We start from the raw sequence: 22,765 nt of genomic DNA, 5'->3' as shown, positions 1-22,765 counted from the left end.
TCTCTCTGTGTCTGTCCCTTTCTGTCTGGCGACCGCGGCCATGGAAATCACTCAGGTCAGAGGTGGGGCTCTGTGTATTCTTTGTGACGGGGAGGATACAGTCACTAATTTGTCCTAACTCAGTCAGTGTGTCCGCTCTCACACAGGACACACACACACACACAAATACACAGCTTGCGGGACAGACAGCTCGACTCCAGATTTCACCCTCAGGCAAGCGCCAACTCCCCAGTTTCAACTGAACACTCACTCTTACAGTTTCCTGAAGTCACGTTTTGAACAAATTGAGGGGATTAAGACTAAGACACCCTTTACACTAATAAGAGTGTTCCCCAAGGGGTAGGCTATGTCTGAAGATGCATTATTGATGTTAATCTGTTGCACTAAAGGTGCACTATGCAAAAATCGCTCCACTACTTCCTGGTTGCTAAAATTCGAATAGTTCGCATAATTTCAGTTTATGTGATAAAACAAGCAAAAGCAGTACAGCATAGAGAATCATTGTACCATCTAAACCCCTGTGAAATAACATTTTCAATACCCAAAAATATTTAATTCAATATTCAATATTTATTTTCAGCTGCTTGAAGCTAAACCTAAGAATGGGATACATGGAAGTAGCGCATATAGAACAGATCTCTGCTTCTTAGACTTGCTTTCAATGAGTATGTGAGAACTAAAACTCATGATTTCTATGTGAATTTGGTAGGGGACCCCAAAAAGTTACATATTGCAGCTTTAACAGAACTATTGCTCAAATTGTATTGTGTGATACCTCCATTTGTAATACACTATGCTACTATACACACTGGCAACATTCTGCGGTAGGCCTAAGCATAGCCTGATAAAAAAGGGCCACCTAGCGGAATCGACATTTTAACAGATATAGTTTAGGAGTAAAGGAGTTTAAGAAAATAATTTAAAGATATTGCTGTGTGCAGACATGAACGGGGTTCACCGGATGGCAGAAAGAACACAAGATCAGTTGGACAACAAAGCAAGCACTCCCATTTAGGAACTATCTTCCTTTACGTGCAATCAGTGAAAGCTGATTTAAATAGACTCTCAGAGTTGTAAGACGCTGACTGTGCTTTGTCACATACACATGGTTAGCAGATGTTAATGCGAATGTAGCGAAATGCTTGTGCTTCTAGTTCCGACCATGCAGTAATATCTAAAAAGTAATCTAACCTAACAATTTCACAACAACTACCTTATACACACAAGTGTAAAGAAATTAATAAGAATACGTACATAAAAATATATGAATGAGTGATGGTCGAATGGCATAGGCAAGATGCAGTAGATGGTATAGAGTACAGTATATACATATGAGATGAGTAATGTAGGGTATGTAAACTTTATTTAAAGTGCCGTGTTTAAGTGGCTAGTGATACATTTATCACATCAATTGTTCCATTATTAAAGTGGCTAGAGTTGAGTCAGTATGTTGGCAGTAGCCCCTCAATGTTAGTGATGGCTGTTTAACAGTCTGATGGCCTTGAGTTAGAAGCTGTTTTTCAGTCTCTCGGTCCCCGCTTTGATGCACCTGTACTGACCTTGCCTTCTGGATGATAGCGGGGTGAACAGGCAGTGGCTAGGGTCCTTGATGATCTTTTTTGCCTTCCTGTGACATCGGGTGGTGTAGGTTTCCTGGAGGGCAGGTAGTTTGCCCCCGGTGATGCGTTGTGCAGACCTCACTACCCTCTGGAGAACCTTGCGGTTGTGGGCGGAGCAGTTGCTGTAGCAGGCGGTGATACAGCCCGACAGCATGCTCTCAATTGTGCATCTGTAAAAGGTTGTGAGTGTTTTTGGTGACCAGACAAATTTCTTCAGCCTCCCGAGGTTGCGCTGTTGCGCCTTCTTCACCATGCTGTCTGTGTGGGTGGACCATTTCAGTTTGTCCGTGATGTGTACGCCGAGGAACTTAACTTTCCACCCTCTCCACTACTGTCCGGTTGATGTGGATAGGGGGCTGCTCCCTCTGCTGTTTCCTGAAGTCCACGATCCTCTCCTTTGTTTTGTTGACATTGAGTTTGAGGTTATTTTCCTGACACCACTCTCCGAGGGCCCTCACCTCCTGCCTGTAGGCCGACTCATTGTTGTTGGTAATCAAGCCTACCACTGTAGTGTCATCTGCAAACTTGATGATTGAGTTGGAGGCGTGCATGGCCACGCAGTCATGGATGAACAGGGAGTACAGGAGAGGGCTGAGAATGCACCCTTGTGGGGCCCCAGTGTTGAGGATCAGCGGGGTGGAGATGTTGTTACCTACCCTCACCCCCTGGGGGCGGCCAATCAGGAAGTCCAGGACCCAGTTGCACAGGGCGGGGTCGAGACCCAGGGTCTTAATGACGAGTTTGGAGGGTACTATGGTGTTAAATGCTGAGCTGTAGTCGATGAACAGCATTCTTACATAGGTATTCCTCTTGTCCAGATGGGTTAGGGCAGTGTGCAGTGTGATTGCATCATCTGTGGACCAATTGGGGCGGTATGCAAATAGGAGTGGGTCTAGGGTGTCAGGTAGGGTGGAGGTGATATGGTTCTTGACTAGTCTCTCAAAGCACGGTAGTCATTTAGCTCAGTTACCTTAGCTTTCTTGGGAACAGGAAAAATGGTGGCCTTGAAGCATGTGGGAACAGCAGACTGGGATAAGGATTGATTGAATATGTCCGTAATTACATCAGCCAGCTTGTCTGCGCATGCTCTGAGGACACGGCTGGGGATGCCGTCTGGGCCTGCAAACTAGCGAGGGTTAACACATTTAAATGTTTTACTCACGTTGGCTGCAGCGAAGGAGAGCCCGCAGGTTTTGGTAGCGGGCCGTGTCAGTGGCACTGTGTTGTCCTCAAAGTGAGCAAAGAAGTTGTTTAGTTTGTCTGGGAGCAAGACATCATGGTCCGCAACGGAGATGGTTTTTCTTTTGTAGTCCGTAATTGACTGTAGACCCTGCCACATACCTCTCGTGTCTGAGCCGTTGAATTGCGACTCTACTTTGTCTCTATACTGGCGCTTAACTTGTTTGATTGCCTTGCGGAGGGAATAGCTACACTGTTTGTATTCGGTCATGTTTCCGGTCACCTTGCCCTGATTAAAAGCAATATTTCGCACTTTCAGTTTTGCACGAATGCTGCCATCAAGGTTTCTGGTTGGGGAATGTTTTAATAGACGCTGTGGGTACAACATCACCGATGCACTTGCTAATAAACTCGCTCACCGAATCAGCGTATTCATCAAAGTTGTTGTTCGACGCTATGTGGAACATATCCCAGTCCATGTGATTGAAGCAATCTTGAAGCGTGGAATCCGATTGGTCATACCAGCGTTGAACAGACCTGAGCACGGGTGCTTCTTCTTTTAGTTTCTGTCTATAGGCTGGGAGCAACAAAATGGAGTCGTGGTCAGCTTTTCCGAAAGGGGGGCGGGGGAGGGTTTATATGCGTCGCGGAAGTTAGAATAACAATGATCCAGGGTTTTGCCAGCCCGGGTCGCACAATCGATATGCAGATAAAATTTAGGGAGCCTTGTTTTCAGATTAGCCTTGTTAAAATCCCCAGCTACAATAAAGCCTCAGAATATCTGGTTTCCAGTTTACATAGAGTCATATTAAGTTGTTTCAGAGCCGTTGATGTGTCTGCTTGGGGGGGGGGAATATACACGACTGTGATTATGATCTAAAATAATTCAAATGCAGTCGGCATTTGATTGTAAGGAATTCTAGGTCAGGTAAACAAAAGGACTTGAAGTTCCTGTATGTTGTTATGATCATACCATGTCTCGTTAATCATAAGGAATACACCCCCGCCCTTCTTCCTAACAGAGAGATGCTTGTTTCTTTCGGCGCGTTGCGTGAAGAAACCAGGTGGCTCTACCGACTCTTATAGCGTGTCTCGAGTGAGCCATGTTTCCGTGAAACACAGAACGCTACAGTCTCTGATGTCTCTCTGGAAGGCAAACCTTGCTCAGATTTCGTTTACCTTGTTGTCAAGAGACTGGACATTGGCGAGTAGTATGCTCGGGAGCGCTGCGCGATGTGCCCATCTATGGAGCCTGACCAGAAGACCGCTCCGTCTGTCCATTCTGCGACGCAGTTGTTTTGGGTCGCCGGCTGGGATCCGATCCATTGTCCTGGGTGGTGGACCAAACAGAGGATCTGCTTCGGGAAAGTCATATTCCTGGTCGTAATGTCGGTGAGTTGATGTTGCTCTTATATCCAATAGTTCCTCCCGACTCTATGTAATAAAACCTAAGATTTCCTGGGGTAAGAATGTAAGAAATAACACATAAAAAAATTAAATACTGCATAGTTTTCTAGGAACGCGAAGCGAGGCGGCCATCTCTGTCGGCGCCGGAATAAAATGTACACTTTTTAATACATTCAGACTACATAATATGGCAATAATATGTGATTATACAGATGCTAATCACGGTATTTCATGTTATTCGTCTGCAAAATGTAAATCTGCATGAGACAACGTCCATTTGATTAATAGTTATTGCTCTAGTATCCTGGTAAAAACGGTTTGTTTCTAAGAGGCTTTAATACCGCCTCTACACCAGATTACAGGATTTGGGAGGACAGGGAATGTGACTACAGGATAAATCCATTTGAGTTCAATCACTTTTTTAAAGCATCCCTTTTGATTTAAACCAATCTTTCTATGCATGTTTGCCTTTGGAAAAAGTGGTCAGAAACATTCAAGAGATAAAAGTGCTCAAAGTTGACCCATTTTGTATACCCCACCATACCATGAAAAATCTGTCTTCACTGGAAGATATAAATGGTTGAGTTTGATATAATTTAAAAGTTTCAAAAAAATGTTGTCAAAGTATTGAATTATTTCTTGAAAACATTTTTAAACCTTTAACGTCAATGACCACCCTACATCCCCCTCCTGACATGCTTCCTCATCGTCTGATGAGGAGTAAGAGAGGTCGGACCAATGTGCAGCGTGGTAAGTGTCCATTTTAGTTTATTAAACTGAACACTAAATAATACAAAATAACAAGGTGAATGATACAAACGAAAACCGAAACAGTCCTGAAATGTGAAACAAACATTACAACAGGAAACAATCACCCACCACTCAAAAGTGAAACCAGTCTGAGGTCCAGACTATTCTGGAGCATATTTTCGCTCAATTAATCTTTCCCTCGATCTTGACTAGTCTCCCAGTCCCTGCCGCTGAAAAACATCCCCAAAGAATGATGCTGCCACCACCATGCTTCACCGTAGGTTTGGTGCCAGAATTCCTCCAGATGTGACGCTTGGCGTTCAGACCAAAGAGTTCAATCTTGGTTTCATCAGACTAGAGAATCTTGCTTCTCATGGTTTGAGTCCTTCAGGTGCCTTTTGGTAAACTCCAAGCGGGCTGTATTTGTATCTACTATGGATCTCCATTAGCTGCTGCTTGGCCGGGTGGCCAGCTCTAGGAAGGGTCTTGGAGGTTCCAAACTAATTCCATTTAAGAATGATGGAGGCCACTGTGTTTTTGGGGACCTTCAATACAGCAGAAATGTGTTGGTACCCTTGGTACCCTTCCCCCAAAAAGATCCCATATAGTCAAAAACTTTCAAGAAAATTGGGAATTTTGCTCAATGTCATCAAAAAAGTTAGCTTATAGCCGTGAACCTTTTTTGTGGGATACACATGGCAATTTTAGGTCTTGTGGCATATTTTAGTTAAACTATCTGTCACATCTGCCCCCTCTTACTGCTCATCCTGTATCTCCTTGTCCTGCCGCCTCCCCCAGTGCTCTTTTCCTCTCTCTCTCTCTCATTACAATACATTCACAGATTTCACAACACACTGTGTACCCTCAGGCCCCTACCCCACCACTACCACATATCCACAGTACTAAATCCATGTGTATGTATAGTGCGTATGTTATCGTGTGTGTGTGTGTGTGTGTGTGTGTGTGTGTGAGATTGTGTGGGCAGAGACAGGTGTGCTGGAGTCAGAGCAGATCCCCACCAGCTGCAACCTGTTCCATAATCAAGACCTCTACTAATACTCAGCCCTGCAACTTCCGCGCTGCCAGAACTGCTCAGTCAATGTTTCTAGCCGTTTGTTTCTATTCAGATCCTGATGTGCCTGTTTCCCTTGCCTGACTCTGTTTTCCTCTCTGCTACAGTTCTGCCCGAAATGTCTCTGGTCCCTGTCTCGTCATCCTGCAACTATGTCCTGGATTCCCCACTCTACTAGTCCCTTGGATTCCCCTCCGGACCTGCTTACCCTGTCCCAACCCCTCTCGCTCCAGCCTCAGCCTCCGCATTTGGTTTCCTGCAAGCCGCCTGAAGCTTCCCCTGACCTGCACTCCATCTTCTCCCTGTGTTTCAATAAATACCTTGGTTACTTCAATCCAGTCTCCTCGTCTGAGTCTGCTCTTGGATTCCCCTGTTCCACTCCGTGTAACACTATCCCCAATTTCTATTTTTGATTTTTTATTTCACCTTTATTTAACCAGGTAAGCTAGTTGAGAACAAGTTCTCATTTGCAACTGCGTCCTGGACAAGATAAAGCATAGCAGTTCGACACATACAACAACACAGAGTTACACATGGAATGAACAAAACATAGTCAATAATACAGTAGGAAAAAAAGAAAACATGGAATGGAAAATGTAATTGCAACCCCCTGCATGCACAGTGCAATCTTTCATTGCATGTGCAGTGCACTCTTCCTTCACATGTACAGCTGATTCTCAAGATCTTGCACACTAATGAGATGATATTGAGTCCACACTACTACACTGTCTGAGCCAAGGACTACATGCTTTCTGGTAAGTTTTGATTACAATACTGGGTGGGGTGAATATTTTATGACATAATTTTTTGTTAACTACTAAATAGTCGCCTACAGCAAAGTGTGTTTAAATAATTTCTAACTTGTTAACAATTTCTGCTAGTTAGTTTTTGCTAACTAAGTGTTAAGTCATGTTTCATTTAAAAAAAACATTTATCTTACAAAGGAGTTGCTTAATCTAACTGCTTAACTATTTATCTGTACATTGAATTACATGTGTGTTTTTAAAAACCTTCTTTTTTTTGTTACTAATCTTTAAAGGAAAATGCCACAGGCGCTATCTGTGTGGAGACATTTCACTGCAGCTAATGTAGAATGAAAAGCTGTGTACATTTGCAAATACTGTGCCAAATCATATGTGAAGAATGCAACAAAGATGCAGAATCATCTTGCCAAGTGCATAAAAATTGACAAAAGTCCCTTTACTTCCATTCAAGGTGAAAATGATGAATCAGACATCTCATCGATAGCAACGGCTCATGGTCCTCCTGAAATCAGATTTTTTTTTTTACTCAATGTAGGAACGCTGTCAGAGAAATGCTGATGAATGTCTTGCTCGAGCTGTGTATGCAACTGGTTCACCTCTGATGCTCACAGGCAATGTGTATTGGAAGAGATTTCTGAATATTCTTCACCTAGTATACACCCCTCCAACCAGACATGCTTGATCTACTCATTTTCTGGATGTAGAGTTCAAGTGAAGGTCAAGCAAATCATAGAGAAAGCAGACTGTTTTGCAATTATCTCTGATGGGTGGTCGAATGTTCGTGGGTAAGGAATAATTAACTACATCTCCACCCCTCAACCAGTATTCTACAAGAGCACAGACACATGGGACAACAGACACACTGGTCTCTACATTGCAGATGAGCTGAAGGTAGTCATCAATGACCTTGGACCACAGAAGGTATTTCCACTGGTGACAGACAATGCTGTGAACATGAAGGCTGCTTGGTCAAAAGTGGAGGAGTCCTACCCTCACATCACACCCATTGGCTGTGCTGCTCATTCATTGGATCTGCTCCTCAATGACATCATGATACTGAAAACAATGGATACATTCTACAAAAGAGCCAAGGAAATGGTTAGGTATGTGAAGGGTCATCAAGTTATAGCAGGAATCTACCTCACCAAGAAAAGTGAGAAGAATAAGAGCACCACATTGAAGCTGCCCAGCAACCCGTTGGGGTGGTGTTGTCATCATGTTTGACCATCTCCTGGAGGGGAAGGAGTCTCTCCAAGAAATGCCCATATCACAGTCTGCTGATATAGACAGCCCCATTAAGAGGATCCTCCTGGATGATGTATTTTGGGAGAGAGTGGTAAGCAGCCTGAAACTCCTGAAACCTTTGGCTATTGCACGGATTGAGGTAGACAATCCCATCCTGTCAGATGTTGAGCTTCTGCAGTTCTGGAATGCATCAAAAAGCGTGAAGACTTCTGCCTGAAGCCCATACACGCCACAATGTACATGTTGGACCCCAAGTATGCTGGCAAGAGCATCCTGTCTGGTGTAGAGATCAAAAAGGCTTATGGTGTCATCACTACCGTGTCTCACCACCTTGGCCTGGATGAGGGCACGTTTCTTGGCAGTCTGGCGAAGTACACTTCCAAGCAAGGGCTTTGGGATGGAGATGCAATATGGCAGTCGTGCCAACATATCTCATCAGCCACATGGTGGAAGGGACTTTGTGGATCTGAGGCTCTTTCCCCTGTTGCCTCCATCATCCTCCCACCAACATCAGCCGCCTCAGAGCGCAACTGGTCATTGTTTGGGAACACACACACCAAAGCATGCAACAGGCTGACCAATAAAAGGGTTGAAAAATTGGGGGCCATCCGGGCAAATTTGAGGCTTTCTGAGCCTGACAATGAGCCATCCTCAACAAGGTTGGAAAGTTACAGTGAAGATGAGGCCTCAGAGTCTGATGTTCAAGATGTGGACATTGAAGAGGTCCTGGGAGAAGACATGCAAGCCTGGGAGGAAGACAACCAAAGCTTTAGCTCAAACACTATCATTTTACAGAGGTATGTTAAAAATGTTTTTTGGAGATGTGATGGGGATCATTGGGGATCATTCAATATTCTCTTTCTTTTGATGTGACATTTCATTAAAAGTTAAATTCGTAACTATTTTTTTGTTTGTTTCTGTCTCCATATATGGTAAATATATCCAATTCAAAAAACATCTACATTTAAATGGTATTAATATTAATTCCCACGGAAAGTTTCCACCTCTGAATATTCCCCAAAATGTGCCACCCTAACTTAACAGTCAATATTTAAAAACTGTCAAATGCTTCTCAAAGATGCCCTCTGGTGGCCAAACTAGCACTAACTAGCATTAATGGCAACAATGGCTGACATGTTAGAATTTTGTGGCAGCCCGCAAGCTGTGCTGCAGTATGACGCAACTTTTAAAGGAATAACTACTCAGATACTCCAGTGAGTGTAATATGCTCCAATGACTGTAATTAGCTCAATATTAGGAGTTGATAAATAAAGTTGATATCATTAAAAATAAGATATTCCGCTCTTTTCTACTGTAGTAGGTATGAATGGCGGCCTGCCATTTAGGGCGTTAGGGGTGGCGCCTCACCTGTGGGAAAAAAAATGAAAAGAGCAGATTTTTCAAAAAATATATACACTGAACAAAAATATAAACGCAAAATGTAGTGTTGGTTGCATTTTTCATGAGCTGAAATAAAATATCTGACATTTTCCATACGCACAAAACCTTTTTTTTTTCAAATTCTATGCAAAAATTTGTTTACATCCCTGTTAATGACCATTTCTCCTTTGCCAAGATAATCCATCCACCTGACAGGTTTGGCGTATCAAGAAACGGATTAAAAAGCATGATCTTTACACAGGTGCACCTTGTGCTGGGGACAATAAAACGGCATTCTAAAATGTGAAGTTTTGTCACACAACACAATGCCACATACGTCTGAAGTTTTGAGGGAGCTTGCAATTTAGAGAATTTGGCAGTACGTCCAACCGGCTTCACAACTACAGACCACGTGTAACCCTGCCAGCCCAGGACCTCCACATCTGGCTTCTTCACCTTCCGGATGATCTGAGACCAGCCACCCAGACAGCTGATGAAACTGTGGGTTTGCACCACCGAAGAACTCCTGCAGAAACTGTATCAGAAAAGCTCATCTACACACTTGTCGTCCTCACCAGGATCTTGACCTGACTGCAGTTCGGCATCGTAACCGAATTCAGTGGGCAAATGCTAACCTTCGATGGCTACTGGTACGCTGGAGAAGTGTGCTCTTCACGGATGAATCCCGGTTCAACTGTACCGGGCAGATGGCAGACAGCCTGTATGGCGTCGTGTGGGCGAGTGGTTTGCTGATATCAACGTTGTGAACAGAGAGCCGCTTGGAGGCGGTAGGTTTATGGCATTGGCAGGCATAAACTATACGGACAACTAACACAGTTGCATTTTATCGATGGCAATTTGAATGCACCAAGACACTGTGACGAGATCCTGAGGCCCATTGTTATGCCATTCATCCGACATCATTACCTCATGTTTCAGCATGAGGACAAAATTCCACAGGCCACAATCAACAGTGCTGCATAAGGCAACAATGCACGGCATCCATGTCACAAGGATCTGTACACAATTCCTGGAAGCTGAAAATGTCCCAGTTCTTCCATGGCCTGCATATCACCAGACATGTCAGCCTTTGAGCATGTTGGGATGCTCTGGATCAACCTGTACAACAGTGTGTTCCAGTTCCCACCAATATCCAGTAACTTCGCACAGTCATTGAAGAGGAGTCGGACAACATTCCACAGGCCACAATTAACAGTGCTGCATAAGGCAGCTGATGGTGGTCACACCAGATACGGACTGATTTTCTGATCCACGCACCTACCTTTTTTTAAGGTACAGTATCTGAGACCAACCGTTGCATATCTGTATTCCCAGTCATGTGAAATCCATAGATTAGGGCCTAATTAATTTATTTCAATTGACTGATTTTCTTTTATGAACTGTAACTCAGTAAAACCTTTGAAATGGTTGCTTGTTGCGATTACATTTTTGTTCAGCGTAATTCATGGATTAATGCTCATAAAAGTGTGGTAAATGTGTGTACATTTTCCTGTAAAAACAAAATATTGTTCAAAACAAAGCTGTTCAGTTACTTACTATTCTGCCAGCAGCAGCTCCGGGCGCACGGGCTGTGCACCCAGTGCTTGGGATATTTTGCCAGCTATTTGCTATAAGGGAGGACGGCACCAATGAGATTGAAGGATTTCATCACATCAATTTCAACCGCACAAAGCAAATGGATGGTCCTGTGGCGTTGAAATTAGAGCTCTGATCTCCTGGATCTCCCGGTAGTCAACAGTTGGGGGTAAAAGAGCAAATTGTACTTGACTTGTAATAAACTAATCATAACCGTGTCATTATGGTGGCTGCAACAGTGACACCAGCTCTGTCACTTAACACTGTAGAATCACTTCTAAAAACAGAATTTTGAAAGGCTGACCCTTCCAAATAATTGCAAATAAAGCATTTGGGACCTGATAAACCAGACATCTTCATCCAGCAATTGCTCAATCAAACCTTCTCGTGGACCTGGTATGAAAAAAAGCATGGCTGTTTGGCTGCCTAGCTCGCAACACTTTGTGAAAAAAAAATCACCACATTTTATCTAAGCTAATTGACTGAGTCAAATTCTTTGGTGCATTTGAGCTAACACTAAGGGGACAAGATAAAACACAAGTGTCCGAGAACCCAGGAGTGTTTAGGGGACTTGTTGATTTTGTGCCATCGCTGGACACTGCAATTGGTTTTTAAAGGCACGTCCCACGAGCTACTAGACTGTAGGCTCTCCACAATGCAAGGGTACATTGTACAGGAGTTACAGAACACTGACTTTATGGCCATACAAGCGAATGAGACAACCTATGCCAACATTTGCCGCTACATTGATGCAGCCAAAACTGTGCAAGAGAGATATTGGGGATTTGCGAAATCAAAATCTGGGCCTACTTTTTCCAGAGCAAGAAGCAGACAAGATAAATCATATTGGTCAAACATATGATGGGGAAAGCGTGATGCACGGTTTAACTGGTGGCATTAGTAAAAAATTTCAAGACATATACCTGAATGCCAAATCAATTTGGTGATGCAACAAGCAGCATCAGCCGTGACACATGCTTGTGTATTTTTCTCAGATTTAAGGAGGCGCACAACTTGCTTCTCACGATCCAACAAAATAAATGTGTTGGACAGCACAGTGGTACGCAGGCTCCCCCGCGCATCCCAGACGGGCTGGAATTTCTAGAGCCGGGTTGTAAACACTGTGCATGAAAATAAAGGTGAACTATTGTAGTGCTTAGAAACCACTCTAGCCTCTGATGACTTTGACAACATCACTGACAGGGAAGCCAAGGGATTGATTCTCGACGATGTTAAAGGATTTTCTTTTTTCCTTGATTTGTTCCAGCACATAACGCCCCGAGTGGACATTCTTTTTGCACACCTGCATAAAAGAAGCATTGATGCTGTGCAAGCACAGGATGCCGTCAAATGCTTTATGGATGTTTTGTCCAAGGTACGAGACTCCGCGCCATTGCTCTGTACCAAGTACACTGACGCAGCTGGAACCAGAAGAGGTGTTGCTAGTGGTGGAAATCAATGACAGGCATGAGCTAATTTAGTCTACAACCTAATTAAAAGCCCTCTATGAATTAAATAAATCATTATTATTGGCATATTAATATTCAGTTTACATTGATTTGACCTATACTTGATAGAGTTGTATGGATAGTGTGTTCAATGCGTCTAGCCTAATGCTTGTCAAAATCATGGGCATTAATATGGAGTTCATTGCGCATGGTGATCTTAGGCTTGTGTGCAGCTGCTCGGCCATGGAAACCCATTTCATGAAGCTCCCAACTAATAGTTATTGTGCTGACAATGCTTCCAGAGGCAATTTGGACCTTGGTAATGAGTGTTGCAACCGAAGACAGATGATTTTTACACGCTACACGCATCTGCACTCGGCAGTCCCGTTCTGTGAGCTTGTGTGACCTACCACTTTGCGGCTGAGCCGTTGTTGTTCCTAGACGTTTCCACTTCCCAATAACAGCACTTACAGTTGACCAGGGAGCTCTAGCAGGGAAAAATGTGATGAACTGACTGGTTGGATAGGTGGTATCCTATGACGGTGCCGTCTTGAAAGTCACTGAGCTCTTCAGTAAGGGCCATTCTACTGCCAATGTTGGTCTATTGAGATTGTACGGCTGTGTGCTCAAATGTATACACATGACAGCAATGTGCGTGGCCTGTTGAAATTGGAAAAAACCTGCCTGCACTCTGCTCCCCCCCACCTACTTAGCCAACCAGGAGTCGCTACTGGCAGGTACTTAATTCAAAATGTGTTTATTCTGTTGTTGCTAGAGATATTCAAACAAAAATATGGAAAAAATGGTTGAATACCCCTGGCCTTCATTCAGTACTTAGGTCGGTTCCCTCATACAGTAAGCAAGTACAGGTCCCTCTCATGTATAAAAAGAACAGTTCTGTGATATATAGACCTACCAGCAGCAGCATGGGTCTCCTCCATGTTGTGAGGCCAACGATCCCTGACAGGATCACCTGGAGAAGAAGAAGAAAACAGATACAGAAATCCGCAATGTTACATACTGTATACCATGTGCATACACAGACAGTAACCCCCCCCCCCCCCCCCCCCCCCACACACACACACACATACACATTTTTGTCTCCATTAAAGTATTTTGTATTTATTAGGACCCCTAATTAGCTGTTGCCAAGGCAGTGGCTACTCCTCCTTGGGTCCAAACAGGAAACACAACAAATAAAATACATAATATACATAAATATACATACATAGAACTACATTTACATTACAATTTAGCCATTCAGCAGACACTCCCATCCAGAGCGACCCACAGCTAGTGCATTCATATCAAGATGGAAAGGTGAGACAACCACATATCACAGTTGTATCCCAACCACGTATCACATACACTACCGCCCAAAAGTTGGGGTTCACTTAGAAATGTCCTTGTTTTTTCTAAAGAAAAGCCATTTTAAAATCACATCAAATTTTTCAGAAATACAGTATATTTATTTTTATTTTACCTTTATTTTACTAGGCAAGTGAGTTAAGAACAAATTCTTATTTTCAATTAAGGCCTAGGAACAGTGGGTTAACTGCCTTGTTCAGGGGCAGAACGACAGATTTGTACCTTGTCAGCTCGTTACTAGTCCAATGCTCTAACCACTAGGCTACGCTGCCGCCCCAATATAGACATTGTTAATGTTGTAAAAGACTATTGTAGCTGGAAACGGCTGATTTTTAATGGAATATCTACATAGGCGTACAGAGACCCATTATCAGCAACCATCACTCCTGTGTTCCAATGGCACGTTGTGTGAGCTAATCCAAGTTTATCATTTTAAAAGGCTAGTTGATCATTAGAAAACCCTTTGCAATTATGTTAGCACAGCAGAAAACTGTTGTGCTCATTAAATAAGCAGTAAAACTTGCCTTCTTTAGACTAGTTGAGTATCTGGAGCATCAGCATTTGTGGGTTCGATTACAGGCTCAAAATGGACAGAAACAAAGACCTTTCTTCTGAAACTCATCAGTCTATTCTTGTTCTGAGAAATGAAGGCTATTTCCATGTGAGAAATTGCCAAGAAACTGAAGATCCCCTACAACGCTGTGTACTACTCCCTTCACAGAACAGCGCAAACTGTCTCTAACCAGAATAGAAAGAGGAGTGGGAGGCCCTCGGTGCACAATTGAGCAAGAGGACAAGCACTTTAGAGTGTCTAGTTTGAGAAACAGACGAGGCGTCCGTTTCTGGCAGCTTTAGGCCAGCATCCCGGAGACGCCTCTTCACTGTTGACGTTGAGACTAGTGTTTTGCGGGTACTATTTAATAAAGCTGCCAGTTGAGGACTTGAGGAGCGTTTGTTTCTCAAGTAGCTGGTAAACTAGACGTAGCTGGTAAATTCGCTCTGGCAATCTACTCCGTTTTCAGAGCACTCGTCTGAGTGTGTCAGAGTGCAGAATAAGTGACAAATTTACGAACGCTCAACATCCGTTGAATATGGCCGGTGTCAGTAAACAGTAGCAAAAAAGCGTAATAAATTGTTGCCAGCAGCACAGTTGCAGTCACCAACGCTCTGGATAACATGAAAACAGCCTAACCATCTCTACTAGAGCAAGTAAAATGGTAAGAGTGAGCTGTTCACTCATTTGTGTCTGGAAGTAGCTAGCCAGCTAGCCAACTTTAGCCAGTTAGCTTGGGTGCTTGACTGCTGTTGTTAGGTCCGAATGCTCGGACCAACCCTACTCCTCGGCCAGAGTGGCCAGTGTGCACTCTGAACGCTCTGAGAGCAAACCGCTTTGAATTTACTAATGGACAATCTGACAACGCTGAGTTTACGAACGCCCAGAGCGCACTCTGGCACTCCAGATTGAATTTACGAACACACCCGTAGTATAAACCAGCCTTTATTCTTGAAATCTTTGGTTGTTTAGTACACGGCCTCACATGTGAATATCTAAAGAGCTGGATTGGGCTAAAGCTTAAGAGGGTGTGAATGATGCTGAATGGGTGTAGACTAAGAAGAGCTCTCCAGTAGGCGTATCAAATTATTCAAGGGCCATTTTCTCTAAAGTGAGGTTACAAGTTTATCAACTTTCAAAGCAGAATGACTTTCCAATTGTTCCTCAACTGCAGTATATGATATGCCATGTTCTAGCACAGTCTCTACTGTTATCCAATGTAAAAAACACAATTTCAAACGTTTCTACATAAGACCAAATCCAGCCGGATTCTGACCTGGTTTATGGAGAAACCAGGTGTGTGGATGTTGTTTAAGGTTGTGTGAATGTTGTCAAAGGTTATGTGAATGTTGTCTGACATAATGAACTAAAGCAGTGATCTTCCTTTGTAGGCCATTGCGCCACACTTCCTAACAATAACTAGAGAGTTAGTTGCTCAATAGGCCTTATCTCCCTTACACCCACCCATGTTCCAGGAAAGCTATGTATGCCGAGTGAGTTGCTGTGTTTTGGTGAGTAGTGATTTGCCAGTGGACATTAAAACAGACTTGTACAAAGGCCAACAGAAGCCTGCAACACCCCAGCCCTTATAGATCAATGTGAAACCCGTATAATGTGGTGTCAAAGAGGAAAATGTCATTTGTTATCTTATATGGCTTGAAGAAGAGATAGGTAATCCTGTTCCTCTTAATTTCTGTAAAATTGTTACAAATTGCACTGTAAGTTTTTGTAGTCTGTTTTATAACTGTTTCTAACTTTCTGTAAAACAATTGTTCATGGTTCCTGTTATCCCAGGATGTGTGGGAGAGTGGACATGTCCTTGATATAACTCGCCTCTGTCTGGACCTAATATCTGTGGTGATAAGCAGAAGCACCGGACTCATTTGAAGGGCATGTGAAACACCCCACCCAGCCTTGGTCTGTATAAGATGTCTGTGAAAACAAAAAGCACATTTATTTGGTTTTCCAATGCATGCTGAAATAAAGCTTTTGTATATTGAGATTGGAGTGCCTTATGAAGGGGTTTTTCCACCACATAAGAACACAAAAACAAATTGTACTGTGTGGTTACATTAGTGTGTGGTAACATTAGTGTCTGTAAAAGGTTGATTTCTCTCCAGTGGTAGTTTCTGATTAAGCTGAAAATAGATTTTGAGAGATGGTCTGCCAAACATACACAAAAGTCATTGCACAATGCACAGTCCCACGTTAAAAGAACAACAACTCTAAGCTTCACATACCCTTTATAAGGCCTATATAGATGCTTCACAAATTATATAAGTGAATCCATACTAGGCCTCTGTAAAATGTGTTATAATATGTCCTTACGTTTGGGGGGGGGGGGGGGGGGGGTTGTTCAAGCGATAAGGTTTCTCCATAAACCAGGTCAGAATCAATGTGTCTGAGAGGAGAGGAGATTTGTCTCAGGCAACAAGGAGGGTCCTCAACATGCATTATGGCCTTTTATTACACTACTATGTTTTAAAAAAAGCACTTGCACATCTGAGTTGTTGCAGGTGCATGGAAATAATGTGGTAACTAAATAAAAGTGAAACCTGCACTTTTCTTTTACATTTAATTTTTTTTTATAAACCAAGATGGAGAAATACCAGGGCTGCACCCCACAATGCACCCTAGTCCCAATTTAGTGCACTACTTTTGACCAGGGCACATAGGGTTTGCAATATGTCAGGAATAGGGCCTATTCCCTACACAGTGCAAGCTCTATGGGCCTTGGTCAAAAGTAAAGCGATACATTGAAAATAGGGTGCCATTTATTCAATAGGGTGCCATTTCGGACTCGTACCAAGATGGACACCTTAGATCGAGAAACATTCAATATCAAATTCTGGTTCAGTGTTTTCCAATAAGAAACTGCCTGTTTTATAAGAACTTTAATCACAATGTGCTTCCTGGGGTAAATTACTAGGTTATTACCCCTGACCCTGATTACTCATAACAATACAGTTTTGCCAAAGGATTGTATAGTCCCTTATTTGGTGTGATTGATTTATAAAGACATAGCTTTGGATATCAACTTCATTTCTACCCAGTCCTTTCAGATATGGAGTCATTAAAACTGGAGTCATTAAAACTCGTTTTTCAACCACTCCACAAATTTCTTGTTAACAAATTATAGTTTTGGCAAGTCGGTTAGGACATCTACTTTGTGCATGACACAAGTAATTTTTCCAACAATTGTTTACAGAAAGATTATTTCACTTATAATTCACTGTATCACAATTCCAGTGGGTCAAAGTGTACATACACTAAGTTGACTGTGCCTTTAAACAGCTTGGAAAATTCCAGAAAATTATGTCATGGCTTTAGAAGCTTTTGATAGGCTAATTGACATAATTTTAGTCAATTGGAGGTGTACCTGTGGATGCATTTCAAGGCCTACCTTCCAACTCACTGCCTCTTTGCTTGACATCATGGGAAAATCAAAAGAAATCAGCCAAGACCTCAGAAAAGGATGTGTAGACCTCCACAAGTCTGGTTCATCCTTGGGCGCAATTTCCAAACGCCTGAAGGTACCATGTTCATCTGTACAAACAATAGTACGCAAATATAAACACCATGGGACCATGCAGCCATCATACTGCTCAGGAAGAAGACGCGTTCTGTTTCCTAGAGATGAACGTACTTTGGTGCGAAAAGTGCAAATCAATCCCAGAACAACAGCAAAGGACCTTGTGAAGATGCTGGAGGAAACAGGTACAAAAGTATCTATTGCCATAGTAAAACGAGTCCTAAATCAACATAACCTGAAAGGCCGCTCAGCAAGGAAGAAGCCACTGCTCCAAAACCGCCATAAACAAGCCAGACTTCGGTTTGCAACTGCACATGGGGACAAATATCGTACTTTTTGGAGAAATGTCCTCTGGTCTGATGAAACAAAAATAGAACTGCTTGGCCATAATGACCATCGTTATGTTTGGAGGAAAAAGGGGGACGCTTGCAAGCCGAAGAACACCATCCCAACCGTGAAGACCGGGGGTTGCAGCATCATGTTGTCGGGGTGCTTTGCTGCAGGAGGGACTGGTGCACTTCACAAAATAGATGGCAACATGAGGTAGGAAAATTATGTGGATATATTGAAGCAACATCTCAAGACATCAGTCCGGAAGTTAAAGCTTGGTTGCAAATGGACCTTCCAAATGGACAATGACCCCAAGCATACTTCCAAAGTTGTGGCAAAATGGCTTAAGGACAACGAGGTCAAGGTATTGGAGTGGCCATCACAAAGCCCTGACCTCAATCCCATAGAAAATTTGTGGGCAGAACTGAAAAAGCGTGTGTGAGCAAGGAGGCCTACAAACCTGACTCCGTTACACCAGCTCTGTCAGGAGGAATGGGCCAAAATTCACTCAACTTATTGTGGGAAGCTTGTGGAAGGCCACCTGAAATGTTTGACCCAAGTTAAACAATTTAAAGGCAATGCTACCAAATACTAATTGAGTGCATGTAAACTTCTGACCCACTGGGAATGTGATGAAAGAAATAAAAGCTGAAATAAATCATTCTCTCTACTATTATTCTGACATTTCACATTCTTAAAATAAAGTGGTGATCCTAATTGACCAAAAACAGGGAATTTTTACTAGGATTAAATGTCAGGAATTGTGAAAAACTGAGTTTAAATGTATTTGGCTAAGGTGTATGTAAACTTCCGACTTCAACTGTACAGTATGTGCTCCAATCCAGTTCACTCATAAATAGGCTAGTATCCAACTGTAGGGGCTACCATTATAAGTCACCCCATAATAATAATGTACTTGTCAGCACACAAGTCACCTAATAGCACTGGACTCTTAAACAGCATCTAGATATGACACCAGGACACGACAGCTGACAAATAGTCCATCGCTCTGCCATGTCTTTTGGTTGTGGTGGATATGATCTAATCCCCTAACCAGAGTGTGATTTGGGTAACAGTTGCATAATTGATAAGCACTACACAACCTGTTGATATAGTCGACTAGCTATCATAGTTTAAGAATATGGAGTAAAAAAAAATTACTGCCATCTTATTAATTACGTGTGAGATGTTAATAATAAACCTGAGGCTACTCACTGAAGATCCGACCCATAAAGGGCATGAGTTTCGGATGGGTGGCGAGCTGCTGAGGGAGAGAGCTGAGAAGGAGAGCGCGACCATGGAGCAGCCGAGAACCAGCTGCAGTAATCCGAGGGAGAGCAGTGGGCCGCTGGGGAGAAGCGCTGGTAGCAGCTGCGACTGAGAACCAGGCATGCGAGAGCTAGATATACAGCGCGGCGGCCGGCTCCTGAACGACGAGTCTGCCAACTGAGAACCCAAAGAAACCCTAGTTACAGGGTAACACGATCCGGGGAGAACTACCGGTATAGACATTGGATACGCGCCACCAGGAGGAGAACAACTGAACCTGGATGAGACTCAGCGCGAGGAGGCGGGTGATCGTTTTAGTTTTATTCCTAAATTAAAGAAGAGATCCGTCAGTTTGGTTTGGTCAATCTTAGCGTCGTTACTACTGCCATGGTCGTCTCGAGGTGGCGGAGTTTGAAGTTTTAAAATAACTGCTGTTTGTGACAAGGGGCTAGGATTGCGTTTCACATTTTTGTCAGAGGCACAAGAAGGGCGCAGGAAAGGGCGCGTGTGCAGCCCTCTGGGCATAAACGGCAGGGACCCATGTGTCCCGGCCCTGGGCATAAACGGCAGGGACCCAAGCCGCTAGGGTGCCCCCAACCCCCCCCTTTTTTAGGAACTCAGTCATGGTCTCAATTTACTGTTGAAAGTTAGAATGGTAGAATACATAAGATGCAATTTTGAAATTGGCAGTGCATCAGCAGTTTTTCCTCTTGTAATGTCAGTCACTGACAGTCACTCAATTAGCCAATGTCAGCAAAAAATGTTTAAATTGGTAAATTAGTCTAGCCAGTTATCTACACCTTACACATTAATTACCATGCATGGCATTTGCCAAGGGGCCCTAACCTCAAGCCCATTACCATTCATTACAAATCCTACAATGTGATTTTCTGGATTTTTTTTCTCATTTTGTCTGTCATAGTTGAAGTGTACCTATGATGAAAAATACAGGCCTCTCATATTTTTAAGTGGGAGAACTTGCACAATTGGTGGCTGACTAAATACTTTTTTGCCCCACTGTATATCCACTTATAAAAACAACAATCTACTCTATCTGCATTGTGTTTTGATCAGCATACATATGACCAAAGGATCAGGGTTGGTGTTGATCTTTTATTCTCTGATAATGACAGGAAAAATATCCATAAACAACTGCTGTCCTTATATGCCAAAGTCCTCTCTTACGCATGGGTACAGTAGACAGTAATCTAGTTTCACATAACAGTATAATATGAGGTAAATGCAATATACAGTATGAAATATAAATGTACAGAATAGTCTATGGACCTAGGCTAGCTAGCTTTCTCAATGACAACCTGGTGTTATGTACAGTATAGTCTATGGACCTAGGCTAGCTAGCTTTCTCAATGACAACCTGGTGTTATGTACAGTACGTGACGTGCACTTGCAAACTACTAACAGTAAAATATGGTCAAAATATCTTCAACAAAAACACATGGCATATTTAATGACAGGAAAAACTTTCATAAACAAATGCTGTGCTCCCCTTTTAACAACAAAAGGGGACATGAATAGACATGCAAGCCCAATGACGACATGTAGCCTACAGTAGAAAGTACAGTAGCTAGCTAGCATGTACAACATTCACAAATCAACAGATACAATTTGAATAAATTACCGAAATACATGAATATCTCAATATATTGGTGGGAGTCCATATTATAATACACTGTCAGTGACCATATAAACTCATTGTAAGTGTTTTAACATATAGGCCTGATTATGATTTTCATGGGACAATTTTTCAGTACCCTACCTTCCACGTGGGTACAGTAGTAGATAGCGAAGAGTTAAGGGGGGCAGGGGATGTTTGAGGGGGAATGCAGAAGGGAGTGTGCAATGTTAAAAAGGGCACTTACAACAACAAAAGGAATGTACAGAAATATCAGGCAGTAATATCAGGCATGGAACTATTGAAATGTTGTGTAATTATACAACATGTTGAATTACGCAAACCTCTGGAGAGTATGAAAATAAAAGAAAAATACTTGTAATGACTTCGTATATACAGGCCCTACGTTTTACCAAACCACTCACTGGAATATATCAGCTAAATAGCTACCTAATAAAAGGTTGAGAGAATAGAGATTGTGCAGGTCTAAGCACTCTCTATTGAAAAATGAGGACTAAGGCCAAACCTATACTTTTGTTGTGAACTAAAACTTCTCAACATCTAAGTTTATTCCCTTATCAATAACAGGGTACTTTTTCCTAACATTGTCCTTTAGTGTCTACAATTTGTTCTACCATAGACTATCAGTCTACACACTGGCTTGATAACCCTCCCAAACTTAGAAGGGGGGTGACTGCCTGCATGGGGGCTCTTCCTAGGTTGTTCATGGGCAGGAGGGCATTGAGGGGCAAGGAAAGAGGAGGGGGATGAAGGGTCACCAGCACCAGTAGCACCAGCCACAGGAAGCTCATCTGAGGTGAATGTTTCATCTGTGGGTTACTTGGGCTGAGGCTGCCAGTGTCTTCAGCTGAAGACTGCACTGTTGAACACCAGAAGCTTCAGTCTTAGGTGTAATTACTTTGTTGGTTACAGCGAGCAGAGACAAACATGGCCACAAATCATGGTCAACAAGTTTTAATGTTGTTCCGCCATTGCCACACATATACCAAAGGTGACGTCAAAGGGTGTCATAATATATTGCTCAAAACCACATCAATACATCAGGCACATCAGTCACATGGGTGTCACTTCCCATACTGTTGTCGCTCTTGAAGCTGTGGTCTGACATATCCTGTGTCTCATCCAAGGGGAAGAAGTTTACTTGGAGCAGAAAGTTTCTCTGCACCACCTTCTCATTTCCACTATGACCCCAGATCTTGTAGATGTGGAGTCCAGGCTTTGAAGCCACAACAGTGTAAACGTCTGGTTCCCATTTGTCGGCAAGCTTGCGTTTTCCTCTGCATCCCTTGTTATCCACAATTACTTGGTCACCAATGGAGCGAGGCTGGCTTTGACTTTCTTGTTGTGCTGGTCAGACTGGTGTCTCTGTTCCACTGCAGAGTTCTTCTGAGCTTGGAGCATAACAGACTGGAGGTTGCTCACCAGGGTCTTCACATAGACATCGTAGCCACAGACAGCCTTGTCCTGAAAGAAGTTCTTGAAGATCTGGTCAACAGGCAGCCTAGGTACTCTCTGAAACATCCAGTAGAAGGGTGCAAAGCCAGTGGTCTCATGAGCAGTACAATTGTACACAAAGGTCATGTTCTGGATCATCTGGGG

At 42.9% G+C, this 22,765-nt stretch overlaps 1 protein-coding gene and 1 long non-coding RNA gene across 8 annotated transcripts in view; one reads left to right on the top strand and one right to left on the bottom strand.

Moving 5' to 3' along the window:
• Positions 1 to 21,056, bottom strand: part of LOC110526905 (endosomal transmembrane epsin interactor 1) — a 62,576-nt gene extending 41,520 nt beyond the window's left edge. For 4 of the 7 annotated variants that reach the window (XM_090238030.1, XM_090238031.1, XM_090238033.1 and 1 more), the window contains exon 1: positions 2,782 to 4,231. In XM_090238030.1, coding sequence (XP_090094156.1) covers positions 2,782 to 3,186 — 405 coding nt within the window. In that variant the 5' untranslated portion in view covers positions 3,187 to 4,231. Of the gene's footprint in view, positions 1 to 2,781; positions 4,232 to 13,376; positions 13,434 to 19,458 lie in introns of those variants that run through there. The other 3 variants (XM_036980249.2, XM_090238032.1, XM_090238035.1) reach the window with 1 other exon arrangement.
• On the top strand, positions 4,071 to 6,361 carry LOC149982874 (uncharacterized). The gene is made up of 2 exons (XR_016496704.1): positions 4,071 to 4,190; positions 6,135 to 6,361. It is a non-coding gene; the product is annotated as an uncharacterized LOC149982874 (long non-coding RNA).
• Positions 21,057 to 22,765: the final 1,709 nt, after the last annotated feature.

Source organism: Oncorhynchus mykiss, chromosome 6 (genome assembly GCF_057628025.1).
Source record: "Oncorhynchus mykiss isolate SJ-2025 chromosome 6, ASM5762802v1, whole genome shotgun sequence".
Lineage (NCBI taxonomy): Eukaryota > Metazoa > Chordata > Actinopteri > Salmoniformes > Salmonidae > Oncorhynchus > Oncorhynchus mykiss.
This window is presented reverse-complemented; position numbering and strand designations above follow the sequence as displayed.